Source organism: Erythrolamprus reginae, chromosome 2, assembly GCF_031021105.1.
Source record: "Erythrolamprus reginae isolate rEryReg1 chromosome 2, rEryReg1.hap1, whole genome shotgun sequence".
Lineage (NCBI taxonomy): Eukaryota > Metazoa > Chordata > Lepidosauria > Squamata > Dipsadidae > Erythrolamprus > Erythrolamprus reginae.
The window spans coordinates 205,605,987-205,625,351 of NC_091951.1; the positions used below are offsets into that span (position 1 = coordinate 205,605,987).

The 19,365-nt window shown below is 42.0% G+C and overlaps 1 protein-coding gene across 2 annotated transcripts; it reads left to right on the top strand.

Moving 5' to 3' along the window:
• The first annotated feature begins 1,384 nt into the window (after positions 1-1,384).
• On the top strand, positions 1,385-19,328 carry IKBKG (inhibitor of nuclear factor kappa B kinase regulatory subunit gamma). Of its 2 annotated transcripts, none has more exons than XM_070741448.1 (15): positions 1,385-1,809; positions 3,962-4,156; positions 6,215-6,414; positions 6,622-6,717; positions 7,067-7,240; positions 7,408-7,469; positions 8,008-8,064; positions 12,984-13,095; positions 13,579-13,697; positions 14,559-14,711; positions 14,826-14,922; positions 15,069-15,218; positions 16,243-16,385; positions 16,572-16,630; positions 18,573-19,328. In XM_070741448.1, the coding sequence occupies exons 2-15, from the start codon at positions 3,973-3,975 to the stop codon at positions 18,728-18,730; spliced, it is 1,764 nt and encodes a 587-aa protein (XP_070597549.1). In that variant the 5' UTR covers positions 1,385-1,809; positions 3,962-3,972; the 3' UTR covers positions 18,731-19,328. The 2 variants fall into 2 exon arrangements, with proteins under 2 accessions (XP_070597549.1, XP_070597550.1); XM_070741449.1 differs by lacking the exon at positions 1,385-1,809 and adding an exon at positions 2,280-2,505.
• The last annotated feature ends 37 nt before the right edge of the window (positions 19,329-19,365 follow it).

Here is a 19,365-nt window from a genome sequence, read left to right on the forward strand (position 1 = left end):
CACACAGCAGGAACTACTTGTGATTAAAATGTGCTCAAAATTGAATGATATACTGTAACAGCGAAATCTATACAAAATTATGTCTCCCTTCCAAGGATGCAGATAGTACTATATATAATTCTACAGGCTGATGGAGCTGAAGATGCATAATTCTGCTTACAGCCTGTTAATAAATCATGAACAATTTAAAAGTTACATATTTGGGTGATGTATTTTTCTCTGATTCTTTTCCCATAATTGTTTTCATTCAGATTATATACATTCAATAGCCAAAAGAAAATGCAGATCATTTTAGCTGTGGTTAATATAACCAGAACACATAAAATTATAATTATCATCCACCATAAATTTTCATTAAAAATGATAGATTGAAAGTTTTGGGAGAAAAGGAGTTAATGACAGGAATTCTTGCTTATTTTTGAAAGTTTTTTGGTCACTCTCCGTTGAGTGATATGTATTTGGATATTTGATGCCTTTTTCAAACTACTAGTGGGATACAATAGCACAAAGATGAATAGCAATCGTGTAGTTCTTTCTCCTGTCAATCTAATGCTGTTACCAATTGTGGGGGCATTTACTGAAATGCCCCCCCTCAATTTTCAGTTCATTCCCTTGTAACATTGTCCCCACACTGCAAGAAGATGCAAGAATAGACTACTAAGAAAACTAGTGCCTTAATTCTCTACCATTGTAGAAAAAATATAAAATGATTAAAATGGTTTTCAAGACTAGTCCAACAAAGAATTTAAGAAAGGACAGCAGCAAATCTTGGGTGGCAGAATAAAACGATGTGCTGTTTTACACGTAGGGTATCCTGCTTGGGCAAGGGTTGGACTAAGTGACCTACAAGATCCCCTCCATCTCTAATAAAATAAAATATGAATGATTGTGTGGGACAGAAGTGAGTCCCAACTTGGGGCAGACTCAAGGGAACTGTAACCTTATCCATATTTACCATCAGGGATTAAAGTTTAACAATCTCTTCCACTCACACACCTCACTTTGTTTACAAGAGGCTACTGGTTGTTGGTCTGCGTGTATGCGAGTACATATCATATAGGGCAGTGTTTCCCAACCGTGGCAACTTGAAGAGATCTGCACTTCAACTCCCAGAATTCCCCAGCCAGCATTCGCTGGCTGGGGAATTCTGGGAGTTGAAGTGCAGATCTCTTCAAGTTGTCAAGGTTGGGAAACACTGATATAGGGGACACCCCAAATATTATTGTTAATCAGGTTTTGTTTTCTTCTTTCAAAAAGGATTAATCGCTATTTCTTCCACGAAAGTAGGACTAATGGTGAACACCTGCAAAAATCGACAGGTGGGCGGGAGGAAGTCATTTAAGAAGTACTGTATAGAAAAAGCGTTCACTTCTTCCTCTTTCGCCGCGATGGCCGCCGGAAGTTCTGGGATTCGGAGTCAAATATTCTTATGCACATTAGACCAGAGGGGGTCTCCAAACTTTGGCGACTGTAAGACTTCAATTCCCAGAATTCCTCAGACCGCTTTGCTTTGCTGGCTGAGCTTTGCTGGCTGATGAATTCTGGGAGGTGAAGTCCACAAGTCTTAAAAGTCGCCAAGGTTGGTTAACCCTGCATTAAATTTTTAAGACACACTCTGTTGGCTGCACCTACGGCCACCGCCTTGATTGACGTTGCTTCCGGGCCTTTCCCAGCCTCGAGGCCCGCCTCTTTCGTTTTCCCGAGCTGCTTTCTCTTTCTAAGATGTCACTTCCGGTAAACAAGAAAACAACATACCAGGAAGGAAGAAACCCTTAGAAAGGTGTGTGGAATCTGGAGTTCGAAGAAGAGGTGCGACTTTCCCTTTTATCCCTCTTTGGACTGGGGCGGCGGAGGGGGGTTGCGCTTCGCAGGAGGGGTTGCGTTTGGCAATTGGCCCTTCCACGCCAGATTGGTCTGATGCGGGCTCCCTGGTCCGGCCCGGGGCACTAGGCGTTTGGAGAACCTTTGCCCACAGCTGGCGTTCTCCAGATGTATTAGATCAGTGTTTCCCAACCTTGGCAACTTGAAGATATCTGGACTTCAACTCCCAGAATTCCCCAGCCAGCATTCGCTGGCTGGGGAATTCTGGGAGTTGAAGTCCAGATATCTTCAAGTTGCCAAGGTTAGGAAACACTGCATTAGATTATGATTTCCATCATCTTAATCCCCCCAAAACTCAGATCATGCTGGCAATTGTAGTCAAACAATAGAATGCTAGGATGGGAAAGAGTGGCAGCACTTAGACACGCCCACCCCACCCCCAAAAGCAAACCCCAGCCGGCATGAAATCCACACTTTAAAAGTTACTAAAGTTTGGGAGGGAAAGTTCCTAGAATGGTGGTAATTTACCCAAGGGGGTAACTTGGGGATTATAGAGCAATTTGTAACTGCTTGCTTGAGAATCAAGTAGTTTGGAAACCATCATTGCCAGAGCATTTCTGTAAAGCAACAGAGTCTGTTTTTTTAAAAAGGGGAATAATATTTTTGGAGACATGTTTTAAAAAGGTAATTGGGACAAACAGTTTAAAAGTCACTGGTTTAGAGCAAGTCTTTTTAAACAGCTGTTAGCCAAAGTTTTCAGAAACTTGCTAGTGGATAGGAGGGAATAACTGCTAATTTTATTTTATGGTACTTGTAAACTAACATGTCTAGTAGTAAGTGATAGGCCTGTTTCTTTCTCTTCGCCATTGAGCTCATTTCCTTTATTTCATTTTCTTGCATGCCCTTTCTAAAGAACTTAGGGTAGGCTACTAAACCCCACTCCTTTTATCCTACTACTGTATCTTCACAACAGGTTTCACACATCACAATGATTCATAATATGATTTGACCTGTTAGCTGTTGCCTGGAAGTAGATAAAAAACCATAATAGTTCCAGACCTGCTGTTAGATCTCTGGGAATTTGAAGTGGATTAGCAATATTTTGATCCTTCCTTTTAAAAACCAAAAAACCCCCAAAAAAGCAGAATCTGTATTATTTCCACCACCATCATTTAAATGTAAATTATTCTGTTGAAATGGAAAAAAATATTTAAAATGAACTATGAACTGGGCATCAAAACAAATTCCTTGCAAAATTCTGTTAAAATGGTAGAGAATGGTAGGAAGGAATGATGGAATATAAAATTCAAATGGCACCAGAACTGTATTTATTTTGAATTTTGGATTCAAAAATGGAAAAAGATAAACAGTACTTAACTCTTCATATACTAACTGTGGCCAGTATTACCTTTGCACAATACTGAAAGAAAACAACAACTAGTGATTAGTAAGATTTTAGAATGTGCTGAAATGGATAGGATGACAGTGGAATTAAAAGAAAAAGAATAATCTGACTACTATAGAATTTGGAATAGATTTTAAAATTGGTTAGAAATTAGGAATGAAAGTATGAAACAGAAAAAACTAAAATATGAATGATAAAATATTTGTGCATATATGAAACTATAAGTTTAATTAGTAATGGCAAAAACATGTACCAACTTAAATGGTGAAGTAGCAAAGTAGTATATATTGACACAAAATACTGTAAAATATATTGTATAGTTATCTTAATGTTTATATTTGTATATATTTTGTATTTGTTCAATGTGATTTTTGTCTTATTAGTTTTTTACTTTTATTTATTTTTCTTTGTCTTGGGTTTTTTTTGTATTTGTAGTTTGTATTTGTGTATTTTAACGTTGGAAGATTAATAAAAACTACCGGTATTTAAAAATAAAACAGATTCCTTGCATAGTGTAATTAGATGCACTAGATGCAGTTTAATGGATCTTGTGACCAATGAAAAAAGCCTCTCCACTTCAGCATAGACCAGACACACTGTAAATGAGAAAGAAAGTGATATCTCATTACTTATCTCATTTTCGTAAACTGAGGCAAAGGGATATCCCCTATGTGTTGTTATTGTCATATGTGTGCTTTGATGAAGGTACTGATAGTATGCTTTCTCTGTTCCCAGGATCTGACTGGATGAATATAGCCCAAGGGGATTGGAGCTGCAACATGGTGCAGCCAAGTGGGTGCCCAGCTGGTGATTATGGCATGATGGGAGATGATTCCTCCCTGGGCAAAGCTGGTACCCTTCAGTTGCCAGCTGAGCTAGCAGGACATGAAGCTGTACAATATTTCCTGGCTGAGAACAGAGACCTCAAAGGTGAGGACATGTTGGAATGACTGCCACTATCATGTTTAAATGATATCAAGGTTGATAAATTCATTTTTCTCTTATTGAGTCCTATCATTCAGTTTATATTCAGTCCCTGCATCCTATAAAAAGACATTTCCATAAATGAATCAGGCAATATTTTAAGTATCAAGAGAAAGGTAGATAACTAGAATGGTTTAGAATCTCTGGCCTTCCCTTATGAATTATAATTCTCTTCAGCTCCAGGCATCATTATTAATCATGAGGAATCATGTGGGGATATAATTCTGTAATTTCTAGAAGTCTTCAGATGTCCAACCACTGATTAGATTCTGATATTTCTGTTTTTATTTTTGCCTATATTTAGTGAGTTGTTATATTTGGGAAGAAAACTAACCAACTGTCTATTGGGTTTCAAGTATATTCCAGTTTCCCTTTTTTTTCACATCCGAAGCTCTAAAAGCTTCATTTGACATATCTCTGAAGTTATATTGGACAGCTTTGTAAATTGTGTATTTACTTTCTGTTGATGGCTAGAGAGCTTCTTTCTCCTTTGCATGTTTTCTTTCTATACTTAGTATGTAAGAGTAGATTCCATTGGGTTTTTTAAAAATTGGGGACAGAATAAGTTCAGAGCAGTCATCCCTTTCCTGCCAGCACTTTAAGTTTTGAATAGAGTTTCTTTTGGTCTGGGATAATGGCAAGAGCTAGTAGCAAGGCCAATCATTGTATATAATCTGAAAAAGAGAAATGCTACTTAATTACATGCTGTAAATCCAGATGAAAATGAATGGCTGAATTACAGGGACAAATCAGAGAAGAATGGTTTTCTTGCAACTAAACTTACTGATGGAAATTATCAATGGAGTCTGAGTCTGACCAGTAACTGTCTAAAAGCAATACTTGTAGGCATAGTTTTAAAAAAGCTGTCACTATAATAATAATCAAATACTTAGTAACATAAATTAGCTTATTTTTTGGACTATAAAATGCACTGGAGTATAAGACCCACCAAGATTTGGAAGAGGTAAATAAGAAATACAATTTTTTTGCCCTCCCCCAGCTGCAAGGAGCCCTCTTCAGACTTCCCAAAATCTCTGCACACCTCAGTGCATTTTATAGTCCAAAAATAAGCTAATTTATGTTACTAAGTATTTGATTATTATTATAGTGACAGCTTTTTTAAAACTATGCCTACAAGTATTGCTTTTAGACAATTTTCACCCATTTTTTGAAAAAACAAGGGTGTTTTTGCCCGACTCTGCAGACCTTCCAAACTCTCTGCGCAGCCATTTTTGATGGAATTAAGAGTCAAATCATGGCAGGATGCAAAGATGTCTTTGACTGCCTTCACAGTGTTTATTGCTTTTATACGGTTTTCCAAGCAGCCAAATGTAGAACGAAGCAACAGCATTTTCACTGAATTCCCCCCTCCTCATCTTCTTCTTTTGCAACCTAGATGAGATCATGCACCAGGAAAGTACCTTAGATCATTCTGGGCATGTGAACTGGGTTATTTCATCTAGGCATGAGGGGCCTGCTTAAGATAGGCAGTTTTCTACTCACACGCCCCACAGGGCCACATCCCTACAATTTTCAGATGGGGCAGGGTTTCAAGAGGCCAAAAATGGCTGTATTCAGTGTATAAGTTCCGCCAACATTTCCACCCTCTTTTGGGAATGGGGGAGCGCGTTTTTTACTCTGAAAAATACAATAATATGAAAGGAAAGAGAAATCAGACTGGCGGAGTGGCATCCTGAATGGATGAGTTATATTTAATGAAATTATAATCTATCAAACTTTCTGATTTTGGTAGCCTGATGCTAGACATAGTTATATGGCTGTCTTTCCCCTAGCTTTTAGGAATTTGGTCTCTGAGATGTGAGACGAAGTGACTCTGAGAATTCGATTCTCATTACAGAAGAGTGCATTCATCCTGCGTAGCAAAAAGGGATTGTGATGAGAAGGTGGATTTATTGTTTAGCCAATCATTGTCCTCTAATGTAACACATAAAGAAGGTAGGACGCTGATCCAGTAAACATCCTTTGTTTGTGTTCTGGGTGTAGAAGCCATCCGACAGAGTAATCACATGCTGCGAGAGCGGTACCAGGAATTTGTGCAGTTCCATGCTTCCAAAAAGGAGGAGAAAGAATTCATTATGAGCAAGTTCCAGGAGGCTCGGCTTGTGGTTGGAAAATTGCACGTGGAACGCATGGAGTTGGAGAAACAGTTGCAGCAGGCTTTTCAGGATCTGGAGCGATTGAAGGTGCAACTGGGTGCTGTTGGGAACACAGAAGGTTTAAGAGTTTGGGGGTCTTCCTCAAGATCCCCTATCCTTTTCCCCCCCAGTTTAAGTATCTTGCTACAGAATAGACATCCTTACAATGTGTGGTGCATGTTGACATGTGAAAAAAGATGGTAGCAATTTCAAAACTATCACATACATCAAGATTTTTGTGTTTTCTCTTCACAGACAGCTTCTCAACCATTTCTCTCGGAAAAACACTTCTCTGGCGCACAAGAGGAGTCAGACACTGTGACTCTTACTGAGGAAGATGTACTTACTGCGGTATGTGTGCATTATCTATTAGTTCACTAATTCAGTGCTCTCCAGATACAGTATGTAGATGTGCACATTCCAATAGTTTTAACTAGGGTAGCAAATCTTGATTGAAGATGATTAGATTAGAAATGTAGTTCAGCACTTTTGGAAAATTTTGCATAAGTGAACACTGACCTAGATAAGCAACTAGAATTTGTAATGGATGCAAAGAAAGAACATAGAAAGTAGGGATTTGCAGTCTTTCTACATTTGTCTCATCCTGTAGATAGATTAAGGCTGTATCATTTCACCTGCGGATGGCTTATTCAATCTCTCATCACAAAGATGTTCCTTCTCTCCATTGTTTTTATTTCAGACATCGGGGCTACTAAAACAGAAAAAGGAAAGGCTGGAAGAGGACTGGAAGGCATTACAAGATGCCAACCAGGTCTTACAAAAAGAAAAACTTGCCTTGGAGGCCAAGATCGCCATATTGCAACAAACAGCAAAGGTCACTGTGCCAGTAGAAGAGTCCATAATAAATATTAAAGTGAGACTTGGCAGCAGCAACAGATGCTGAATGTATAATGGGACATGGGAGGACAGGGGGGGGGGGAGATTGCATGACGTTCAGGATAGTGACATAAAGAGAATGAGGAAAGGTAACTGGAGCTGGTAAGGCTGATCTCCCAATGCATCCTTCTTTTGCCTTCCTAGGACAATGGCTGTTCATTGGGACAATCCATGGAAGTAGAGTCCTTGCAGAGCTCGGGGGACAAGTAAGTATCTTGAGACCTTTGCAGACTAGCCTGGATACTCCTTCTAAAGTACTTACTTATTTGTCTTATCAGTATTATTGATTATGAAGATTTGCTCCCTGTTAGGGAATGCTTTACAATGAATTATTTTAAAGGTGCAATAAAATAATACTGATAAAGCTGCCGCAAACAGTAAATTTATAACAATAAATGTACAAATATAATTTGCAGGGGGGGGGGGAAGACAGCTAAAGTTAGATGGTGATAAAAATAGTGATGGTAAAAATATGATACAATGATAGCCTCCTCTTGGAGATGTTCCAAAACAGGTCTGGAAAAGACCTTTCCCCCAGTAAGCTCTCATATTTCATAGGAATGTGCAGAAATGTACCTGATGATAATAATCAGAAGTTCAGAACACACAAACCTTAGCATTGCAGTTTTTAATGTACACAATGCTCTACAATATCCATAGCATTTAAATATTATGTGGAATGGCCAGTGGAGATGCAGTTCTCCTCTTCCTTCTCTCATCATCATCCTCTGTCCTTCTTCACAGTGCTGGTGGGAAACAAATTGAGCAGCTGCAAAAAAGGCTGAAGGAGACTGAAGAAGAGTAAGTAGATAATGATGCATTAAGTATGCATGCTGTTAGGACAGATCAAGAACTAAAATTTTCATATGTTGCAAATGGATGGTTGAGGAAAGAGCAAATAGAAGTAATCATCTCCAGAATGGCTAACACAGCTGAAGAAAATGCAATGTTTTTATGAGAAAGGAAGAACAGGCTAGCTAAATGCCCATTGATACTCAGTTGAGAATCACTAACACTTCTTAGAAGTGCTGTTTCCTCAGATATTACCAGGACAAGGTACCATATTTTTTGGAGTATAAACTTTGAGGTATAAGACATTCTGAAATATAAGACACACCGAGCTTTTGGGGAGGAAAGCAAGAAGAAAAGAATTCTGCCTCTGCCTCCCAGCAATTTGCCTCCTTGCAGCAAATGGCAAATAGTACAGATGATTACACACTATTTGTGGTGTATTTCTGTGCATGTGTGCCTGACCCGTAGAAATAGCAAAGGATTGGAGAAATGTACATTATGGTATAATAATCGCAGAAAGTTTTCTTAAATGTAATCACACTTAATTCCTCCCAATTATTTAAATAAATCTACTCCAAACATGATTAAGTCACGGTCTAACTCAGCTGCCTTATCCTAATACTACAACAGGACACATTTCAGACTATGCTTATAGAGATGCTGTTAAAATTGATGTGGCTTTTTGGAAGTATATGTTATTCTCTGCTATTTAAAAGATACAATAGTACTGGGCCTCTCCAGGTCAAGCATTTATTTTAAAAAGCTTTTTAATTTTGTTAAGTTGTCTAAAAAAATAATAAAGCAGTCTTTAAAAAATAAGTCTAATACAGTAGAACCCCGACTTACGAGACTAATTGGTTCCGGAAGGAGGCTCGTAAGTCGGAACGCTCGTATGACGAAACATTGTTTCCCATAGGAAACAATGTAAAGTCAATTAATCCGTGCAACAACAAAAAAAAAACGCTGCCACCGAACGCGGAAGTTAGCGTTCAGAGACAGCTGCGAAGCAGCGCGCGTGTTTTAAAACGTGGCAGCCGGCCTGGGGGGCTCGGGGGGAAGCCCCCGAGCCCCCCAGGCCGGCTGCAACCTTTTAAAACACGCGCGCCGCTTCGCAGCTCTCTGCTGAATCCGGAACGCTAACTTCCGCGTTCGGATTCAGCAGACAGCTGCGAAGCAGCGCGCGTGTTTTAAAACGTGGCAGCTGGCCTGGGGGGCTCGGGGGGAAGCCCCCGAGCCCCCCAGGCCGGCTGTGACGTTTTAAAACATGCGCGCTGCTTCGCAGCTCTCTGCTGAATCCGGAACGCTAACTTCCGCGTTCGGATTCAGCAGACAGCTGCGAAGCAGCGCGCGTGTTTTAAAACGTGGCAGCCGGCCTGGGGGGCTCGGGGGGAAGCCCCCGAGCCCCCCAGGCCGGCTGTGACGTTTTAAAACACGCGCGCTGCTTCGCAGCTCTCTGCTGAATCCGGAACGCTAACTTCCGCGTTCGGATTCAGCAGACAGCTGCGAAGCAGCGCGCGTGTTTTAAAATGTGGCAGCCGGCCTGGGGGGTTCGGGGGGAAGCCCCCGAGCCCCCCAGGCCGGCTGTGACGTTTTAAAACACGCGCGCTGCTTTGCAGCTCTCTGCTGAATCCGGAACGCTAACTTCCGCGTTCGGATTCAGCAGAGAGCTGCGAAGCGGCGCACGTGTTTTAAAAGGTTGCAGCCGGCCTGGGGGGCTTGCCAGCACCCCCCCGAGCCCCCCAGGCCGGCTGCAACCTTTTAAAACACGCGGGATACGAGCGCCAAGGAGCTGTCTCCTGAAGCCGAAAGCGGAAGTTAGTGTTCGGCTTCAGGAGACAGCTCCTTGGCGCTCGTATCCCGAATGTGAGCTCGGGAGGCGAACAAAAATGTCGCTCCCCTCCCAGCTCTTATCTCGAGTAGCTCGTAAGTAGAGCTGCTCGTATGTCGAGGTTCCACTGTTTTTGAACATTCTATAGGCATTTATAGTTATTGACTTACCTCTTTACAGCAAACAGCTTTATTTACAGTTTTAGACAGCCTGATTAAGTACAAGCAGCTAATAGTTTCAGGCTGCGGGGATTGCCGTAGCCTATTTCTACCTACAGCTGATGGTTGGGAGGCCGACAATCACTTGCTTGTGCTAATCAGGCTGTGCGCTGTTTGCTGCAAGGCGCCAAATTGCTGGGAGGCAGAGGCCAAAGGGAAGGGTGCGTGAGTAGGGCTACATTCTGTGCATAAGACGCACCCAAATTTCCACCCTCTTTTTGGGCTGGAAGTGCGTTTTATACTCTGGGAAATATGGTAATTATTCCAGTGTTACCCTTTCATTTTAGACAGTTTGTAATGGGTGGGTTCCAACTTACCTTGCTGCCTCCTGCGCCGTGTGGGCGCAATCTCGCGCACACAGAGTGCAAAAAAACTGGATTATTATTATTTTTTTAAAAACAAACCTAACCCTAAAAGCAAAATGGTGATACATACGCAGTGCCGGAAACCCAGTTTCTGCGCATGTACAAAATAAAAAAATATTAAAAATTGAAAGAAAAAAACAAAAAAAATTTAAAAGATGGTGGTGCTCACGGACCAGCACCGACTGATCAGTGATGTCATCATAACATCACCAGTGGGTCATTACTGGTTCGGGCGAACTGGTCTGGACCAGGAGGAACCCACCTCTGGTTTGTAAGCAGGTAGAAAAACAATTTTGGATATGTAAAATCACCTACTGGCAGACTGATATTCTTCCCTGAAAGGTTATTACCCCTGTCTCTATTAGATAGCATTTACTCTACTTAGAAGAAGAGGTTAGAGGCAAAAATGACAAAATATTTGTCTGCCTGTTATAGCCCTGACATTGGGAGTGGGAGTTACTAAAGCAGTTATCAAACAGCAAATAATGGGTATTAATTTGCAGAGGGATGCTTGGAGTTTTCCTAGATTTGAGAAACAAGTAAACTTTTCGCCCTACCTAAATAGCTATACATACTACAGTGATCCCTCGAGTTTCGCGATCTCGATCTTCGCGAAACGCTATATCGCGATTTTTAAAAAAATATTAATTTAAAAAAAAAACCACTTCCGCGTTTGGCTTCGGGAGTCAGCTGGGAAGCGGCGCGGCTGTTTTAAAAGGTCGCAGCCGGCCTGGGGGGCTTCCCAGCACCCCCCCGAACACCCAACCCGGGTCTTCCCGGCCGCCCACGCAAAGGGGAAACCCCGGCTCCTCGCTGATGCCCGCCGCTCGCTCGCCTGCCCGCCAGCAAGAGGGGGAAGACCCAGGGAAGGTTCCTTCGGCCGCCCAGCAGCTGATCTGCTCGGTAGCGCAGCAGCAGCGAGGAGCCGAATCGGGGTTTCCCCTTTGCGTGGGCGGCGGGGAACGCAAACTCCACCATCTACGCATGCGCGGCCATAGAAAAAAAGGGCGCGCATGCGCAGATGGTGTTTTTACTTCCGCAACCCTACATCGAGAAAAATCGATTATCGCGAGGGGTCTTGGAACGGAACCCTCGCGATAATAGAGGGATCACTGTACTGTGAAATATTTATTTATTTGTTTGTTTGTTTGTTTATGTTTGTTTGTTTAGTCGACTTCTATGCTGCCCAATCCCGAAGGAGTCAGGGCGGCTTACAAAATAATATGATACAATACAAAAGATACAAGCAATAAAAATAAGTCGAATATAATCTCTAAAACTAACCCCGTGAAAAAACCCATTTATATAAAAAACAGTCAAATCTTATAAATACACACCATTCATAAAGTTTGGTCATGAAAAATGTACAATTTATGGCCCCCAGGCCTGCCAGCAAAGCCAGGTCTTTGTGGCCTTGCAGAAGGCCAGCAGGGTGGGAGCAGTACGGTTCCATAGAGCTGGGGCAGCCACAGAGAAGGCCCTCCCCCGCGGTCCCACCAACCTACATTGTTTAGTCGACGGGGCCTGGAGGAGGCCAACTCTATGTGATCTTATTGTTCTCTGGGAGGTATGTGGCAGGAGGTGGTCCCGTAGATAGTCTGGTCCTGAGCCATATAGGGCTTTATAAGTAATAACCAACACCCTGACTTGTGCCTGGGGATCAATGGGAAGCCAGTGCAGCTCACACGGAGGATAGGTTTTATATGGGTATACCGAGATATACCCATGACCGCTCTCGCGGCTGCATTCTGGACTATTTGCAATCTCCTAACACTTTTCAAGGGTAGCCCCACGTAGAGCACATTGCAGTAATTGAGACGGAAGGTGATGAGGGTCTGAGTGACTGTGTGCAGAGCCTCCAGGTCCAAATAGCTGCCTTCAGCCTTATTAGGAGGTTACAAACATGTCCCCATTAGAATAAGGTTTTGTCTCAGTCATACACGAGCAGCTGAAACTGTGAGTTTTATTATGAAATTTGTCACTTATATTTCTAAGCAATTTCTTGAACATGCTGGAGAAATGCTGAGTTTCATTCTTCAGTGGCATCATTTGTAAAGTTTCCAAACTGCGTTTCACAGCGCTTATCATTAGGGAACAATAGTGAAACAAGACAATTTTTCATTCAAGGAGAAACAAAGCATGAAATTTGGCAGTTCTGTCATTTTTGTGTTGTTGTGTAACACAGGTTCTTTTGATAGTCTAGCACAGTGTTTCCCAACCTTGTTTAGTCGACGGGGAAGCATTCGCTGGCTGGGGAATTCTGGGAGTTGAAGTCCAAATATCTTTAAGTTGCCAAGGTTGGGAAACACTGGTCTAGCAAAGTTGCTTTACAATGAAGTATTTAACTGTTTGGACTTTAATACAGTACTGGGTTTTTCCCTGTTGCATTTTATTTTATTCCTAAATTTGTCATTTTTATGTATTTCTATTCCAACTCTGTAAAGCCCATTATTCAGAAACTGGTGACATTCAATCTGTATCCTTCCTTGTTTTGTTCCAACCCCACCCACCCCCCAGAAACCTAGCCCTTCGGCAACAACTGACATCCAGTTTGGAGGAGTTAGCCTGCCAAACTGCCCTGGAGCAGGAGATCCAGCAGCAGCTACAAACCTTGACCAAACAACTAGAGGTGAATATGTTCTTTTGCAAGCTGGGGAGGAGGAATAAATCAGGAGGCTCCTCTTTATCCAGGGTGTCCAGCAAACCTGGAAAACAGGGAATTATCAGGAAAATTGGTGGTTCGGGAAATATCAGGGAATTATCAGGGAATTTGTGAAAAGAAAGGAATAAATCAGGGGGGGAAACCAAACTGTATTAAAATATTTAAAAGTCAGGGGGAAATCATGTAAAAAACAAAATAAACGGATTGCGCTGCCTGGCAGAGTCAAGCAAAAATGAGCATAACTGTGGCAACAACTTCTTCGTTAGCTACCAATATTTCTCCAGGGCTTAGCCGTTTGATATGACATCATCTACGACCGCGCCTTAACTAGATCGCAAGTTAGAGGGAAATGTCAGGGGAAAATCAGGGAATTTCAAAATGCTTTCCCCCGGGACACCCTGTCTATCCCACTGTAGCTATGTTGACCCTAGCCCCTCTTTCTCACTACAGCAAGTTGGGGAGGATAAGACTTTAGCAAAGGCCCAGGTGACATCCCTGCTGGGGGAACTGCTGGAGAGCCAAAGACGCCTCGAAACTTGTACAGACCAAAACAAAGAGCTGGAGGAAAGGTGAGACTCATGCGTGAGGCTTGCATGTGATGTTGTGGGCAGACAGCTGGGAGAGGCCCCTTTCTCTGCAGTGATGCAGACATTATGGAACAATGAGATGAGGTTGCTCTGTGGCACAGGGAGGGTGACTGCCCTGCTTTCCCTCTCTAAGTAGACCTGGCTTCACACTGGCAGAGCTTGTGAGATAAACCTCGTGCCCTAAATCTACTCACAGTATCTTTCTGGGCCAATTGTGGAAAAAAATCAGCAATTTGAAACCTCCCAAATTTTGGAAGAACCACCTCTAACCTTGAAAAGCAGAAGAGACCACCTATATATATATTTTTTCCTGGCCAGAAGGGCAAGGCACCGCTTTCTTTCCAATTCTCCAGTCACTGAAGATTTTTTTAAAAAAAACAAATATTCAGCTGTGAACTGGGTATCGCTGTGAGTTTCTATGTGATCTATCGGATCACATCAAAAATAATGACCAAAAGCAGTGACGAGCTGGAGATGTTTCTTTGTTGTTTTCACTCTGCTCACTTGCACTGCTGAAGAGGTAAGGCACGCTGCTTCTTCAGAGGTACAAGAGGCTGGGATGGAGAGCTCGGAGAGGCCGCCCATTGCATGCACATCCTCCAAAGTGATACACTTCCCCTGGGAAGCCACGGAAGAGGATGATGGCCCTGAACAGGACGGTGACGACTCGGGAAGCTGTGTAGAAAATTTACTGAATCAAACAATGCTGGATCTAGTGTTGTCGTGGTGTGTACTTGCTGGGGTAGATGTCTGGAGGGAATTCTGTCTTTGGAAGTTTGGCAAGTTGGGCAGTTAGATGACTCTGTGTGTGTGTGTGTGTGTGCGTGTGTGCCATCTCTACAGGGTTCGCGGGGCTGGTGAACGGTTGCAGCAGCTTGAAAAAGAGGCTGAAATCCGCAACAAACAGCATGGTGTACAGGTGGATCAGCTGAGGCTGCAGGTGCAAAACCTCGAGAGTGCTCTGCGAGTGGAACGACAGAGCGCCACCGAGGAAAAGTGAGTGTGAAAGCGATCTGGGCAGAGCCAAAGGAAATGAGGGCGTTTCTGACCGTAGTAGCCTGATCAACCCGAGTCCTTTGGCAATGATTTGTATAATCTCCTTCATTTTAGGAGAAAACTAGCCCAAGTGCAGGTGGCCTATCACCAGCTTTTCCAGGAGTACGATGCCCACATCAAAACCAGCTTGGAAACGGAGAAGCGAAGCAAGGTGGGAGACATTGGATGCATCTGAATGGGAAATCTTGATGCTGGGGATGAGTGGGAGCCAGAATTTGGGAGGGGCGAATCTTCTCTTGGCCCAGGAAGAAAGAAAAAAAAATCCTTTGCCCAGAGTGTCAACTGTCCCCTCCTCAGGGCTTGGATCTGCATCTTGCTGAATTGTCTCAGCAAATACAAGAGGCGGAGGAAGCTCTGGTAGCCAAGCAAGAGCACATTGACAAGCTGAAGGAGGATGCTGAGCAGCACAAAACTGTCATGGAGACTGTGCCTGTGCTCAAAGCCCAGGCGAGTATGATGTCACTTCGTTAGAAAAGAGCCTGGGATTTATTCTTAGGCATTTGGAGTGGTGCAGCATGAAATCTACTGTGTTTCCCTGAAAGTAAGCCCTCTCCCGTAAATACCATTTCCTCTGGTTACGGTTCGGAAGACAGAGCTGGAAGTCGGGTAAGATGGCAAGAGGAGACCCATCTTGCTCCATGCGCCCCAAAATAATAAGGCCTCCCCGAAAATAAGGCCAAGGGTGTATTTTGGGGTTCACAAAAAGGTAATACATGGTCTTATTTTCGGGGAAATACGGTAATAGTTAAGGTGCTGGCCTAGAAACCAGGAAACTGCAAGTTCTAATTCTGCCTTAGCCATGAAAGCCAGTTGGGTGACTTTGGACCAATTGCTCACTTTTGGCACAACCCACCTCACAACCTTGGTTGTTGTGAGTAAAATGGAAGAAAATGTATATTAGGTTTACGACCTTGAGCTATTTATAAAGTAGTAAAAGTGAGATAAAAAATATAGAGGATGGAGTTTCTTTTTCCTAATAATTAATGGCTAGGTATAAAGCAATATGATCTATGTAAATAGCAGGTAGGTAATATACACTCTCAAAAAAGATAAAGGGAACGCTTAAACAACACAATATAACTCCAAGTAAATCAAACGTCTATGAAATCAAAATCCACTTAGGAAGCAACACTGATTGTCAATTTCACATGCTGTTGTGCACATTCAGCTTTGTACAGAACAAAGTATTCAATGAGAATATTTCATTCATTCAGATCTAGGATGTGTTGAGTGTTCCCTTTATTTTTTTGAGCAGTATACATAACAACAGCAATAGCATTTAGGCTTATATGCCACCCCACAGTGCTTTACGGCATATGGCTTCCCACAATCTGGACCCTCATTTTACCAACTCAGCCTTCCAAGGATGGAAGGCCAAGTCAACCTTGAGCCCGCCAGGATCAAACTGCTGGCAAGTGGGAGTTCTAATCACTGTGCCACCAGGAGTAGCTATCCTATCTTTTCCATTCAGGCTGATATCTACAAGACAGATTTCCTGGCAGAACGCCAGGCACGTGAAAAGTTACACGAACAACGAGAGTCCCTGCTGGAGCAGATTACCCAGTTGCAGAGGGAGAATGAGAAGCTGAAAGCCGACTCTGAAGGGGTCAGCCGGTGAGTAACTTAGAGGATGGAAAGAATTCCCTACGCATCTGGAGTAGAGCCGTTTTTCTCCCCCAACTCATGTTTAGCTTCTGTAATATTTTGCTGGGAATCTGTATTCAGAGGCAATACAGCTCACTATTCCTCCACCATTTCCGAGAGAAAGCCATTCTGGTGCTCTTTTTTTTGTCCATCCAGGGCTTTGATGGAAGAGATGAGAAATCGCCATTCAGAAATGCGTCCACCTCCTCAGCCGAGTAAGTATTGGCACTTGATTATTTTGCAATAATCTCCACTGATTTCACAGGCTGGCATAATTATAAAACAGCCCGCCCCCTAAAAAAAAAAGTGCTTTGCAAGCACTTTGGCAGTGAAGATGCAGCGTGTGGCCACAACTCTTTCAATCAAATGCAGGATCAGCTAGAGTAGTGTTTCCCAACCTTGGCAACTTGAAGCTATCTGGACTTCAACTCCCAGAATTCCCCAGCCAGCATTTGCATTTGCTGGCTGGGGAATTCTGGGAGTTGAAGTCCAGATAGCTTCAAGTTGCCAAGGTTGGGAAACACTGAGCTAGAGCAACAGAAACCAAGCATACAGCCCCCAAATTGCTGCTCCTGGAGACATAGGCAAGAAAGGATTTAAGGCTAAATCCTGGAGGATTTAGATTTTATTTCTTTCATTTTTCACTTTGCAATATGGGCAAAAGGACATTTAAACATAGGAAATAGATGTTCTTAAATATCAAAGAAGGCTGATCTTTGGGCATTATATTTGAGCTGTGTATTTCATCTTTTTACTGTTAAAAGATGTAATTAATCTTAACTGTGAGTTTGAATTTGCCCTAATTTTTCTCTTCAACTTAAAGGTTTAAATCTATTGTCATACTTTGTAAGGAAGTAAAATTAAATTTCTTGAAAAGTCGGGTGCTATTTCAGTAGTTTGAGGGCATATGGCAAATATAAAACCAAAGAGCTGCAGACAAATCTTTTGCTGCTACTAGGTTTGAAATAAAAGGTTTGCTTAAGGTAGTTCATAGGGGCTTTTTTGCCACTTGCTTGGATATACATGAAAATAATAGCTATCTTGGAGTAACTCTTGGTTTCATTGGAAACAAAATAAACAAAATGGAAAATAGAAGCTTCTGCAGCTAAATTGCAGCAATGTTTTCAGCAATGAAACTTCTTGCTATTTCTTTTCTATTTTTTAAAAAAATTCCTGATTTATAGCATGTGATTTGTTTTCAATTTTTGCCATAGACAATATTTTTCACTGGCAATCTTGAGGAAAAAAAATTGTTGCATGGCTACTACTGCCCCAGTTTCTGTGGGCAGCTTTGGAAGTGTGCAGTGCTAGTCGGAAAGAAACTGGATTGTAGAAAATATTCTGGGGTGTTAAAGAGGATGATAAAAATTCATCATACCCAGTTTGCTTTTGGGTGTTTTATGGCCAGCCACGTAGAAATATTATAGTCACATCCATCTTAAAAGCTTAAGGTCAACCCAAGAATAATAACAAAGTAATTTGTTATGCTCAAAGTAGCTACTTGGAGAAACCATTTGTCTTTCTTAAATATTTAGACCAGTTCATGCTTGGTGTTACTTAATTATTTACCTAATATAGGCTGTTCCCCTTTCTTATGTCTATATTTATACTGGGTGATTTGTGGGATTTCCTCCAAGTCTTCTTATGGCGACTACCAAAATTAGTATAAAACTCAACACAGTCTGAGAGTTCGATAAACTTGGGACAGGGAACACAATTTTATTCTACTACACACATCATAGCTGCTTAATGTAGTCCAATGATTTTTTTTTTGACAGAAAACCTTTCCATAGAAAGGATTAAAAAATACACTTCTCTATCTACAGCATGGTACCGTGTTTCCCCGAAAATAAGATCCTGTCTTTTATTTTTTTGAACCCTGAAATAAGCACTTGGCCTTATTGCCATGTACTTAAACGCCTGATTGAATTAAGGGATCTCTTATTTTGGGGAAAACAGAGTATACTGTAGCAATTGTATGTTTGGACTGTTTAATCATTGCCTCTATTAATTCACTGCAGAAGTAATATCTGTGTTTTTGTTTCTGCCAGATAATGCTCCTTTTCATCATTCCCTAAACACTGCCATCACTTGTTAGGGAAGGAGCGATTATGCAGTATGCTGAATTTGCTAACTTGCTCTTCCTTCCCTTTCCAGCTTTCATGATGGGCACCACCCCATTCCATGCCCAGCATGTAACAGGGCGAAGACAAAACGTTCTAGAAGAACAGCCTATCCATTATTGTCCCAAATGCCAGTATAAAGCTCCAGACATGGACACGCTACAGATCCATGTCATGGATTGTATCCAGTGACAGTAAAGAAGATGTGGAAGCTCCAGGCTGATGTACATTTTGCATTGCTTTAAACAGAAACAGCAGTTCAGCTGCCAATACTGGAGCAAAAAGCGTGGACTGTTTACTTCCTGTTCCCCTGTACGTCATTAACGTTTTTGCTCTTATAATAATGGCAGAGCCTACTGCTGACCTTGTCCCAAGCCTGGCTATTATAGCCAGGGGTAGGGAAAGGGTTGCACTATCCTAGGTTTGTGTAAAGCAATCTTTTCAAGTGCTTTTGACTCAGAGTGCATCAGGGATACCAGAGATACAAGTCACGTGCCTATTAATCTATCAGTAACTAATTTCATGGACAATGAAAAAAAATATCTCCCTTTCCCTATAAAGACTACTACTCCTCTTTGTCCCATATCCCAGTAAGATTTTAAATGCCTTAAACAGTTCCTCAAGCCATAATGAGGTTATTATTTTATCTATAAAATAAAAGGGATAGAGAGGTGTTTCTTCTGCTTTCTAAGAGGGCTTCCAAATGAAATTGCTTGCAATCAATCTTTAGGCTGAAAAGGTACTGTATGCCTCTTTCACCTTAAGTCAATTAAAGCAATAATGAAAATAATCAGTGATTTTCCTACTTCCATCAGGTACCTCCCTTC